At 36.0% G+C, this 13,504-nt stretch overlaps 1 protein-coding gene across 1 annotated transcript in view; it reads left to right on the forward strand.

Annotated features, from left to right (window-relative positions):
• The window catches only part of ETNK1 (ethanolamine kinase 1), a 59,247-nt gene that overhangs the window by 21,035 nt on the left and 24,708 nt on the right, over nucleotides 1-13,504 (forward strand). The window contains exons 3-4 of the mRNA XM_004383584.3: nucleotides 9,315-9,455; nucleotides 12,837-12,979. Coding sequence (XP_004383641.2) covers nucleotides 9,315-9,455; nucleotides 12,837-12,979 — 284 coding nt within the window. The remainder of the gene's footprint in view (nucleotides 1-9,314; nucleotides 9,456-12,836; nucleotides 12,980-13,504) is intronic.

Genomic DNA, 13,504 nt, shown 5'->3' on the forward strand with positions numbered 1-13,504 from the left:
TAAGTGCCCAGAGGCACCCCACTCCGCCAGGAAGCCTTCCGCGCACAGGCACTCAGCTCTCTCGCTCGTGGGTCAGCTCCAGTGCTGTCTCGCTCTGGTCTCCTGGTTCTGCTGCTGTTTGTTCTCTGCTGCTGCTGGTCCTCTGTCACTGCTGCACGTCTATCCATTCACAGTTTTAAAACTGCTTCCACATTGTAGGTATCTGTTAGAGCAGCACCCCACTCTTCCAGTACCAGATGTCTTAGTCTGGGTTCTCTAGAGAAGCAAACCCAGTAAAGCATATAAATATATATAGAGAGAGATTTATATCAAGGAAATAGCTCACGTAGTCATAGAGGCTAAAACGTCCCAAGTCCTCAGATCAGGGTAGAGGCCTCTCCCACTTCACGTAGCCGTAGAAGCTGGTGAACCCAAGGTTGGCAGGTCAGAGAGGAGCTCCTGCTCACGGGCTGTGAAGGTCCGTGAATTCCAAGATCAGCAGACAAGACAATCAGGTTTCTCCTGATTCACGTAGCTGCAGGGGCTGGCGAACCCAAGGTCAGCAGGTCCACGAACGGACTCTTGCTTGCAGGCTGAGAAGTTTGACGAATTCCGAGATCAACAGTAAGCTGCTAGCTCAAGTCCCACGAACCGGAGGTGAGACAACAAGAGGCAGCTGCTGAGTCTGGAATAAGCCAAAAACCTTGGCAAGGTGAGCAGGCAGAAGGTAACCGGCGGAAGGCAGAGAGATGAAACTGAGAGGGCGGTGAGCTGCCACAGGCAGCAGATTCCATCATGGGGGTGATCACAACATTATACAACTGCTAAAACACTGAGAATAATGGTCTAGCCAAGTTGACATACAGTCTTAACCCTCACACTACCCATTTGCTGTTCCTGTTCTAGATTTATTTTACCTTTTTCTGTTTTAACTTGAAAAGACTATGTTAAAAATTCAAGATTTTATATTTTTATTAGTACTGAAAACTATTAGTAAAGGGTTTATTATAAGTATGTTAAAATTGCCAAGGCTTATATGATAAGCAAAGATTAGGGGAAAAGACATTTTAAAGTAATGATGATGGTGGCCAATACTAATACAACACTTAATATGAGCCAGGCACTGTTCTAAATACCTTATATATATTAATAAGTTCAACTCACAACAGTTATGGGGTAGGTGATACTATTTTCTCATTCCATTGATGAGAAAACTAAGGCACAGAGATGTTAAGTAATTTGCCTAAAATCACATAACTTAGTAAAAGTACATCCCAAAAGAATATTTATCATGAGTAACTGAACCTTTCTACTTACTCATTGAGAAAAGAAAAGAAAATATAAAAGAAAATAGTAATACAAACTTTGTTAGACTACTTATGAAAAAAATAAACCTATTATGAAAATTTATAGGTTTGAAGTTGCAGTGAACTCAAAACGAAAATGAATGCATACTTTTCAGTATTGATTTCTTTCTTATGTAATTAAATAATGATCATTAAGCCTACTATGAAGTTTCTTTTTTAAGAGGAAAGCTTTTCATAATTGATCTTTTTAAATAACCTGAAGTGGGATAAATAGCATGGTTATAGTTTTGATCAAGGGACACAGGTTTTGTCAAAGCTTACGTTGGTATTTGTGAGGACAGGGTCACAGATGTTTGTGTTAAATATGCCTTTTATCTGTACTTTTAGGTCTCATTTAGAATATATGAGTGATACTAATGCACACATGTACACACTTCATAAAAAAACATAATGCTGGAAACCATACATTAATACAGATATTCCCCGACTTATGATATATTCAAGGTATGATGAACTGCACGTATGACTGTCCTTTTTTATTTTTTTTTGTACATCTCATCTTTAGTAATATGTACTACATACAGCGTTGCAGCTTGTAATTTGCTAATGTTATCATTCTCAGATGTTCACTCACAGATGTTCAATTTTATGATTTACTGTTCAGAGCACTACTGTATAGATTCAGTTTTTTAAACTAAATCAGGGGCTTCAGTTGCTTGAAAATATGGACCCAAACACTGATCGCTTTACTAATAAAATCGATAGGCATATTCGGGAAGCGGCGAGATGTTACTGTGAAATACATGAAGAAAAAAAAGGACCATACAGACAAGTCTCACTAATTTTCTGACTAGAAACACCATCCCCATTCCCAGGGATAATCCAAATGATTCAGAACCTTCCACAAGTGGAGTTATTACCACAACTGACAAAACACCAATGTTATTCAACTCTCCTTCATTGTTGGTTTAAATTTTTATGTATGCATGTATTAAAATATATTAAGTTTATATGTAATGTTTACAACCCCCAAAGACAAATAAAAATCATATTTATAAAGGTACTGATAATAAAAGGCAATAATAATGAAAACTAAACAAAGAAAGTGGTATTCAACTTACGTCAGAACCGACTTATGATAGATTGTTGGAACAGAACCTTGTTGTAAGTGGTGGACTACCTGTACATTCAATGTTATGATAGTTGGCTTGCAATAAGTGATGTATTGAGGTGGCCCACAGTTTTGAAGCAGGGAAGCAGAGTGGAGGCTAAGAAAAGAGGCAAAAGAAGGAGATGACAAAAGAACTGTGCAATAGGATATGGTTAGTTGATGAGTAGTGACATTTGCTATTTTATACTTTTTTAAGATCGTATCGTGATTCTCTTAGGTCATTTTAATTGTTTAGCATTATTTTGTTAATCACCATAAAACACGAAAAGAAAAATTGAGTGAATGCACGTTTGAATTAATAAAATGTTTGAATTATAAATGATTTATAGAAAGGAATACGGTTTTATTGTTTTCAAATACGTACAGTGAAATACTTTTAAAATATCTAGTAAGCAATTGAATAAATGATTGTTCTACAGCCTGAAGAAGAGATCTGGGGTAGGGATGGAAATTTGGGATAATATGCTTGTTTAACTCTTCTTGGTAAAAAGTGAATGTTGTCTATTTATGGTAAAAAAGAATCTTGGAGTTATTAATTAATTGGTGCTTATTACCAATTTGACTTTAGTTAGACATCACATTTTGAGCCATTGTATGAACTTTGATGTTTGAATAGTCATGCACTTTCAGGAGACTGTTGATTGTTAGGTCGGGTTAATATGCAGCCAGCAAACTGGACTGATTCATTATAGCTTTAGTAAATGTTGATTGAGCCTTAGATCAAAGTTCACAGTACTCTTCTGCTTAGGCTTATTCAACCATAGCTGCAAGGCTATATTATGATTGTGATCAAGAGTACCTGCTTTGAATATAAAAGGCATTGGTATGTTTGATCTAGCCTTGGGGAGAAAAAGAATTTAAACAGTCCCTGCTGTCCTAGTAATTCATAGTTGGTAACAGACAATAACCTTGGAAAAAGTAATAGAATATTATACAAAGAAGGACAGAAGAGATTTTCAAAAAAGATACAGGTAGTTTACTGTGGGTGTACTGGGAAGTTAGGCAGGTTTCCACTGAGATCCCATTTGAAGTGGACTTTAAAGGTTGAGGCAGAGATGGAGGAGGCTGAGGGAATGGGAGAAGTAAAGGCACAGAGTTCATCTGGACTAAGTTAATGGTTAACTAGTAATTCCACTTACGGGAATTCACATGATCTGTTTTATTTGAACTTTACTGCAACTACTAAGTATTGCAGCCATCTTAGAATTTTTTATTTTCTAAATTCAAAGGTGTTTAGAAATTATTTCGTCAATTTTCTTATGAAGGATTTCTCTAAAACTTGCCTCTTGTTGGGAATCCTGGCTAAAGTTTAGTGAGAAATCACCCAGCAACAGACCTAATGGAAGAAATTCAGTTTAGAATTAGTTATTGCACATTTATCGAAGAACAGAACCAAAAGAATGCTGACTTCCAGTGCTGAGGGTGGTGGTTGTTGTTAGTTGCTGTTGAGTCGATTCTGACTCATGACAACCCCATGTATGCAGAGTAGAACTGCCAGGCTGTGACTTTTCAGAAGCAGATTGTCAAGCCTGTCTTCTTATGCACCTCTGGGTGCCTTTGAACAGCCAACCTTTTGGCTAGTAGTCTAGCGCTTAACCGCTTGAGGAAATGGTAATGTTCCCTACAGGAAACCAGTAGGACAGTATGTAGTAACTCACAGAGGAAAATTAATATGTTATAAAGTGTTTTGGTCGTAGCAATTAGAAATCCTTTATATTCAGAGATAGCCAAGATACATCAGCGCAAAGGAGTATTATGCTACTATTGAAATGATAATTTTTTGAATATTGCCTAACATACTGTAAAATGGTTGATTTGGTGTTAAGAGTTTGAAAAATTCAGAACATAAATCTTAACTGTAGCTACAATCAGGCAATACTTTATATAAAGACTTAAAGGGAATATATGTAAAAAAATTCTGCTGAGGTGGTAGGATTATGGATTATTTTTCATTAAAGTTTCCACAAGGGGGAGCAGTTAGTGAGTATTAGTGGATATTTCATGGTTGGGGGCTGTTATGGATTGAATTGTGTCCCCCAAAAATATGTGTCAACTTGGCTAGGCCATGATTCCCAGTATTGTGTGATGGTCCACCATTTTGTGATCTGATGTGATTATCTGTGTGTTGTAAATCCTAACTTATATGATGCTCATGCAGCAAGATTAGAGGCAGCTATGTTAACGAGGCAGGACCTAATCTACAAGTTTAGGTGATGTTTTGAGTCAGTCTCTTTTGAGATATAAAAGAGATAAGCAAGCAGAGAGATTGGGGGACCTCCTATCACCGAGAATGAAGAACCATGAGGGAACCAGTCCCCTGGACCCGGGGTCCCCTTCTGAGAAGCTCCTAGCCCAGGGGAAGATTGCTAACAACGACCTTCCCACAGAGCCGACAGAAAGAGAAAAACCTTCCTCTGGAGCTGGCATCCTGAATTCCGACTTCTAGCTTCCTAGACTGTGAGAGAATAAATTTCTGTTTGTTAAAGCCATCCACTTCGGATTTTTTTCTGTTATGGCAGCACTAGATAACCAAGACAGGGGCCAACTTGATGATGGCTAACAACAACAGTGAATATTTAAGGAAACTATGAAAAGCCTTAAAATTTTCAAACACTTGGCTTTATCGAATATAGGAAAAGCAGCATTTTGCCTTGATATTACTGCAGTAAAGCATCACTTATTGAAGCTACGAAATTTGTGTGAAATGGGAGGTCAGTCTATATACATGATCTTTGTGTATGAAAATGGGTATGAAGTTCATGTTGTCATTATTGAACTGAAATGTTTTAAATAGGTTAAATGCTTATGTAGATGATAATCATACTAGATCTGAAGGAGAACTTAAAAGATTATGTAATAGGCTAATTGTTTTGTTTTCCTTGTAAGGAGTATGAGACCCAGAGAAATTAAATGATTTGCTTATGTTCAGACTGCAAATAAGATGGTAAAGTCAGAATGAAAACCCAGCTAGTTCTGTGAAGTGTTATGGGGGTATTTTATAGGGGAAGGGGCTTGACTTTTGCGTCACATAATCTCTTCAAATCCTGGCTCAGTCCCTTACTTAACCACCTTTCTGCCAGAAAAGCAAGGTACAGTTGGCCTTCTGTATCCACGGGTTCTGCATCATGGATTCAACCAACCGTGGATTGAAAATATGCAAGAAGAAAAAATAAAAGTAAGTTCCAAAAAGCAAAACTTGAATTTGCCTAGTGTCCAGCACTGTGCTGAGTGCAGATGAATGAAATGATGTGTAGGCATCCCCTACTGTAGCCCCCTGCCATTTCACAGATCCTCAGTCTCTCTCCAGCACTCGTTGTTTGAGCGTTGTTCGCCTCGCATCTTGTTCGTTTGCTACTTGTGTTGTGTGTACCCTTTGATTCTATGAAAAAATGGCTCCTAAAAAGCAATGAAGTGGTCAGAGCAACCCCTCAAAGGCTAAGTGTGAGGGGGTTGAGGAGAGCAAGAGGAAGGAGTTTTGAGCTGGTAAGGGATGACTGGCTAGCTATGGAAAGCTCTGCAGCCTCAAAAACTTCAAGATCACGGGAAAATTGGCATCAGCTGATGCCCAGGCAGCATCGGCAGTCCCAGAAGAGCTCAAGAAACTCAGAGGAGAGAAAGGCTATCTTCCAAAGCAAGTCTTCAATTGTGATGAAACAACTATTTACATAGCATTTACATTGTATTAGGTATTATAAGTAATCTAGAGATGATTTTAAGTATATGTGTAGATTATATGCAAGTACTAGGGCATTTTATATAAGGGACTTGGTATGGGGGGGGTAGTCCTGGAACCAATCCCCTGTGGATACTGAGGGACAACTGTACTTAAAATTAGTAGATGCTTTCTCTTCAGTAGCTATTATCATGTTCACAGATTCCATTAACCTGGAGTTCTGACCATATGATCTTATTCATTTCTGAGGTATTTAGCATACAGATGTCATTCTATCCACTCCCAGCTGAATCAGATATAAAAATTGGTCAATTCTGTGACTTTATTTTATGTTTTGCAGAGCAGGGTCTCGTAGAAACCTGGGGTAAAAACTTAAAAAAAGAAATGACATTTTTCATTTATTTAAAAAAATCACAGCATATGAAATTTATTGGTATTAAATACCTGCTATATGTAACCCTTCTCTTGAATCGCCTGTTTTATTTGTTCAGTAAACATTTCTGGGGCATAATGTTCTGTTGACATAGATTACCCCTTGAGTTTTACGTAATAGACATTGTATCTTTCTTCAACCCTCCACCCCGAAACTTTAAAAACCAGTTCTTACTATTTTGTTTGCATTTACACTCTACTTTGTTTTGATTTTGTTATCACCTGGCTTTTTCATGAAGTTACCTGGTGCTTGATACCATATGTTCATTTGGGTTTAGCTTTCTGTGTGTGTATGAGAGACTGGTGGGAAAATAGGTTTCCTTTTTCTGTATTTACTTTTTGTAGACATGGTCTTGGGGAGGGTAGGTGGAGCAGTAATTATCTAATTCATATGAATTGATGTTTGCTTGTTCATTTGTTTAAGAGGTATGACCCAAACCACCCATATGCAGAAAGATTACAGATTTTAATATTTTGGTAATGCAGTAGTCAAGACTCTTGATTGAGGATGATAATTTGAAAATCAGATTTAAGAGAGAAGGAAATTATTGGTATATAAAACTGAGACTAGAGTTCAAACATAGATGGATCCAGGGGCTGTAACAATGTCATAGGATTTTCTCTCTTCTGTTTTCTTCTGTGTTAGCTTTATTTTTGGGCAGACTTTGATTAAGAGTGGCAATAATAATGATCAGTAGTTTCAGGCTTATCCAGCCAGTTTAGCCTTTCCAGTTGGGCGTGGGGTGAGATGGGAAGTAGAGGTGAGGGGTGAAGGAGGATAGCTTGCTTCATCCAAAGTTAATGGCTTCAACTAATGTTCTGGGATCAAGTCCCATTGGCCTAGTTTGGGTGATATGCCCTGAACCAATCACTCTGTGTCCTAAAAGAAGGGATGTACTGGGCAAATCTGGATCATATGTCTACTCCTACGTGTAGTGATGGGGATGGAATAGGGATAGAATTGAAATCAGCTCTGCATGAACCACATGAACTAGGAGTGAGAAGGGATAGAAGTTTCCCCCAAAGGAAAAGCAGGATTCTTTTGTTACTAGAAACTAGTTAGATGAAAGAAAGAATATTCACTGTTGTTAAAGAATGTAATAAGACTGCTATATAACCACAGGTTAGTGAAGAATCACTACAATGCTAGAGTCTCTATGTGCCTTAGTTGAATGGTTCTCAAATGTTTTTGCATATTAAAATTATCTGGGAAACTTTTAAATATCTCTGATGCCTTGTCTGCACCCCAGACCAATTAAATCAGAATTTCTGTAGGTGGTACACAGGCCTCTCTCTTTTTTGGAACTTGCATGTTTGATTTCAGTACACAACCAAGCTTGCATCAGTGTTTCTCAAACTTCAGGATGTGTAAGAACCACCTGGAGAGCTTGTTAAAATGTAGAATGCTGGGGTCTACACTTAAGAGATTCTGACTGAGTAGATCTGAGGTGGGACCTGAGAATTTCCATTTCTAAAACATTCTTTGGTGATAACTGATGTTGCTGATCGTAGATTATACTTTGAGTAGTATTGCATTAGATTGTTAAGTATCTAGAAAATTTACCAATACGGGTAGTCCCCAACTTCCAATGTATTCGAGTTATGATGAACCACACTTATGATGTCTTTTTTTTTTCTTTTTTGCATCTTATAGTTAGTAATAGGTACTTACGATGCTGTCATTCTCAGATGTTCAAAGATCGGATTTATAAAGATCCTGATAATAAAAAATAATAATGAAAACTAAAACAAAAAAAAAAAGTATTCGACTTATGTCAGAACTGACTTATGATGGAGGTGTCAGAACAGAACCCCGTTGTAAGTTGGGGACTACCTGTATTGAGTTCTTCAGTTTGAGAATTACTGTTGCCATCTCACTAGGCTATAAGCTGTTTTGTAAATTTGTTTCTGAACAGTTTCTTCAGTAGCTACTATGTAGAATCTAGTCTGTAGATTCTATAGATGGCAAGGACACAAGTATACAGAGTTTCAAATTCCTTTTTTTGTTGCAAGAAGATTGTGATTCTGACATTATAAAATCCTAAAATTTGTTCAGAAAGTTTGTCTGTAACACAGGTACACAAATTATCTCACAGAACCCATTTATCTGCCTACCCAGTTATCTTTTCACTGTAATCCCTCATTGTCCTTTTACCTCAGTGACAACAATTCTGACTCATGGTGACCCCATGTGTTACAGAGTAGAACTGCTCCATAGGGTTTTCTTGGCTGTTATCTTTATGGAAGCAGATCACCACCAGGCCTTCTGTGGCACCACTGGGTGAGTTTGAACTGCCAACCTTTAGGTTAGTAGTTGAGCGCAAACCTTTTGCGCCACCCTGGGACCTGTGACTTCAAAGACCCCACATAATTGGAGTGGATCATTTTATTTTTAATATATCTCTGGTTAATATCTCATATGTACCTTGAAATCATTTATAATTGTGTATTGTTCTGCTGGTCTCAAACGTTTGTGTGATCAAAATAGACTACCTACTTCCAGGAACGCAGCCCCTTTTAGATAAAATATTTGATTGCCGTGTTAATTGTAGATTTATTTCCACTAATGCTTTAAACATTTGTCTCTCCTTGCAAGTGAAAATTCACTTGCCAACTTATTTTGAATATCATATATAATAAAAATTAAATTAGGCTATAAAATAAATGCACACGAGGCATTTCAGTTTATCTATGAGTACAGATGAACTTTATGATACTTAAGTTATTCTTATGCTGTTTTGTTTTTAAACAGGCTAATAGCTCGTCAGCTTGCTAAAATCCATGCTATCCATGCACACAATGGCTGGATTCCCAAGTCTAATCTGTGGCTAAAGATGGGAAAGTATTTCTCTCTCGTTCCCACAGGATTTGCAGATGAAGACATTAATAAAAGGTAAAACGATTTTTACAGTTGAAATTCCATATTTTTTTATTACTTTGCTCTATAATAGTGTTTCAAAGACAACTACAAGGTTTCTGTGTATAAAGCCTGGCTTGAGTTATCTCTGCATTGAAGTAAAATAAATATCGAGTCATTTGACCGTAAGATGGCACTACAGAAATAACTGCCTCTTATCCCCACCCACCTCAACTCTTCCAAAAAAAAAAAAAAGTTAAAAAACAGAGAGTAGAGCAAGAAACAAGTACACCTACTCCTCACTTATCGACTGTCTCACTCGCCAACATTTTGCATTTATAACAATAGTAAAAAATTTACTGTCTGACTATTTTGTGCGTTTACAATGTACAATGTATGTCTGATGTACAATGTACGTCTGGTTAAGGCTATGTGTTAACTTGGCTAGGCCATGATTCTCAGCAGTTATATAATGATGTAATTGGGCAGTTGTGTAATGATGTAGTCATCCTCCATATTGTGATCTGATGTGGTCATCCTCCATTTTCACATAATGCTGATTTTCATGTAACGACCTGGTCTTTGGAACCTAAAGTCAATAAATGAGGAGTGAGTGTATAGAACATTTATTTGGAAGTAAACATAGTGTATTTTTATGCAAATAATGCACACTATGCCAGAACTGTTTTACTTAATTTCATCATTTCCATACATTGTGTGGGTGCTTTATTTACGTGGGTGTTATTTGCATAAAATGCGGTAGTATAAATAGCTGTATAAATGAGCATGTTTTTGAATAGTATGAGTTGGCCGTATAGACCCTTTCTTCCCCACCCCAAAGCTGTATGACTAGGTTTTGAGATCAACATTAGGAGAGTATAGTAATATTGGGGTATTAAAAAGTTTTGAGTCACAGTTTATTACGAGTCTTTAAATTCTAGATGGTGATTGAAAATTCAGTTAACTGGAGTATTACTAAACTTTTGTAAACCGACTCTCCAGGTTCAGACTGATAAAGGTATTTCATTATTTTCTATATAAAAAAAATTTACAGATCAGTATTTAAAATCTAAATTACATGATCATATCATTACATAGTGTGATTAGTACTAATACAAAAATTGGAAATCCTTATTTTGTCATTTATATCTAAAGCATACTGAAGGCTATATCTTTGTATTCAGAAAATCTTTGTTTCAAGAACAGACACCAGCAGAACCTATAAATTTGTGTTTTGTTTTCTTGTTTTCAATAATAATGCATTAGGGAAAAATACTTGCATTGTTCCATTGAGTTTGATTATTTCAAAGATTAGTTTGGTTCACTCTGTGTATGTGTTTGCATTTATTGATTAGTTTGTCAAACTTTGAGCTAGATAAGGGTTAATTATACCCCTTAAACTGGATGGGCATACCTCTGGAACAGTGTCTAGTGTGCTGTATATTCAGGAAGCTACAGTATAAAACTAGAGAATTCTTTTTTGAAATATTTTATTGAAAGATTATGGGGAAAACTACTTAAGAAAAATAAAACAAATGCTGATTTTGAATGAGAGATTTTCTTGACTTCTTAAGATCATACACAGTTGACAGGTAGTATGAGTCAGAATTGACTTGAAGTCAATGGTTTTTATTTTATTTTTATAGTATTATGTGGGTTAAGAGTACAAGACTGGAGCCAGATTGCCTAGTATCAAATCTCAGTTCTGCCAATTGCTAGTTCAGCTGTGTAACTTTGGGCAAGTTACTTACCCCTGTAACCTCACCTGTAAAATGGAGATAATGAAAAAGTAGTGTATTTACCTTATAGGGTTTTTGTAAGGATTAATTGAGTTAGTACATATAAAATTCTTAGAACAGTATCTGGCCACATAAGTGCTAAATAAATGTTAGCTGCTATCATCATCATCATCATCATCATCCAAAGAAGGTTATTTACATAGGTTTTGGGTTATATTCCCTAGATTGTCCAAGGTATACTTTAAATCCCTGAGGTTGGTGATACTTTAGAAAAGCTAGAGATGCAGCAGGAAGAAAGCACCGCCTCATAGAAAATATACAGCTAGAAATATGTGTGTTTTCTTGTTTTCCTGTGCTTGTATATGGATTATAATTGTCGTGTTCATAATCCTTTGAATCCTGTCATTTCCATTCAACGCTACTTTTTAATTGAGAGGTTCTTGAACAGAGTCATACTATTTTGAAAAGAGCATGTAAGGATCACTCTTGGCAGCTATGTGTAGGAAAGATTGTAATAGTGGGGAAAATATTGGTGGAAACCACCTGGGTAGACGAATTCAGTGATGTAAAAAGAGTCTAGATTTAAGTATTGTAAAAATGAAAAGTAAGGAATAATTTGAGAAAATCTGTGAAGGAATACTCAAGAGAACTTGATTTAAAGTATTGAGGGAAGAAGAGAAAGAGTAAATTAACAGAAATTTGTATGCCTGATGGTGCTATTGAGAAATAAGTAGTAGCAGCCCATTTTTGTTTCGTTTTATTTTTATTCAAACGATAGAAATGTAACAATAAATAGTAAGAAGAGTTTAGGATAAAAAGCCATTCTCTTTATGCCTGCTTGCTGCTCTTCCTCCTCTCGCCTTCCCACATCACATTACTCTTGAGGCAATTTCTATAATAGTTCTCTTTCTCGTCGAGTTGATTCTGACTACCCTTAGTTCTTGAATTATCAACTATAGACAGTATCTATTGATTTTGGAACGTGAATCTAGGTAAGAATTTAATGGGTTTATAATGCATTCGGAGCCCTGGTGGCACAGTGGTTAAGAGCTTGGCTGCTAACCAGAAGGTTGGCAGTTTGAGTCCACCTGCTGCTTCTTGGAAATCTGTGGGACAGTTCTGCTCTGTCTTGTAAGGTTACTGTGAGTCAGACTTGACTTGATGGCAACGAGTCTGGTTTTGATTATACTGCATTCACCCTTCAAAACTTGAAATAAATATTTTTAGTTCTCAAATTGGCTGTCTTTATAATTTTAAATAATATCTTAAACTTTTTTTTTTAGCTTTTTGTGCCATAGTTTTTTTCCTCCTTTGCAAAATGGAGATAATAGTGTACCTATTATTGTAATATAAAACATTTAAAATAGTTCTTAGTAAAGTTAGTTATTAGCTATATATGTATTCCTTTTATTTATTTATTTTTGCGGTTTCGTAGCAATATATTTTATACTTTCCTGACTGATCCTTAACTGTTGTTCCATTTCTTTTCATTTATGTATAAGTTCAAAAAATGATTTTCTTTATTCCAACTTTTGGAATAATTGGCCTATTGTTTTAATTCAGGAGTATGTACAGTCAAATGGAAAGGGCTTATTCAAAATAGATTTAAACCTTATTCAAACTTGAAAAACATGTCATTAAGATAAACAGGATATAACTCTTCTTTTAAAATGAAAAGGTTCCTAAGTGATATCCCAAGCCCTCAGATTCTTCAAGAAGAGATGACTTGGATGAAGGAGATTCTTTCCAACTTGGGCTCACCAGTTGTGCTTTGCCATAATGATCTATTGTGTAAGAATATAATCTACAATGAGAAACAAGGTAGGTATTTGACCTTAGCAGTAAGTAAAATTGATTTATTTTATATTCTTAATGGTTTTTGTATCAGTGAAAATGAATTTAACTCAAATGCAAAGATTAAAAACACGCATTAAGTCTTTAAAAGATTTTCTTTTAGGTTATAATGTATGGTAGCCGTGATAAATTAGAAATATATATTCTCTGTATATATTTATAATATGTTTTTTTAAAATTGATTTATGAGAAACAGTTTGTGGGTCCTGTTAGAATTTTAAATGTAAAATGATAAAATGACTGTTTATAAATTTAACTGTAAAGCTTATTTTATAATTCATGGTTTGAGAGTGGAATGTACTTGCTTGTAATGGGGGTTATTAAAAAACAAATGGACATTGCACTGCTTTATAAATACAGGACTCCCCTCACAATATTGGGAGGACAATATTAGGAACAAGTATGTCACCAGGTTTCCTGTTAACTGTGTAGATGCTGATTTGTTAGATACTTTAATGCTAAGGAGAGAGCCACATATGGAGGGAATGTTAT

Source organism: Trichechus manatus, unplaced genomic scaffold (assembly GCF_000243295.1).
Source record: "Trichechus manatus latirostris isolate Lorelei unplaced genomic scaffold, TriManLat1.0 scaffold00112, whole genome shotgun sequence".
In the NCBI taxonomy this organism is placed as follows: Eukaryota; Metazoa; Chordata; class Mammalia; order Sirenia; family Trichechidae; genus Trichechus; species Trichechus manatus.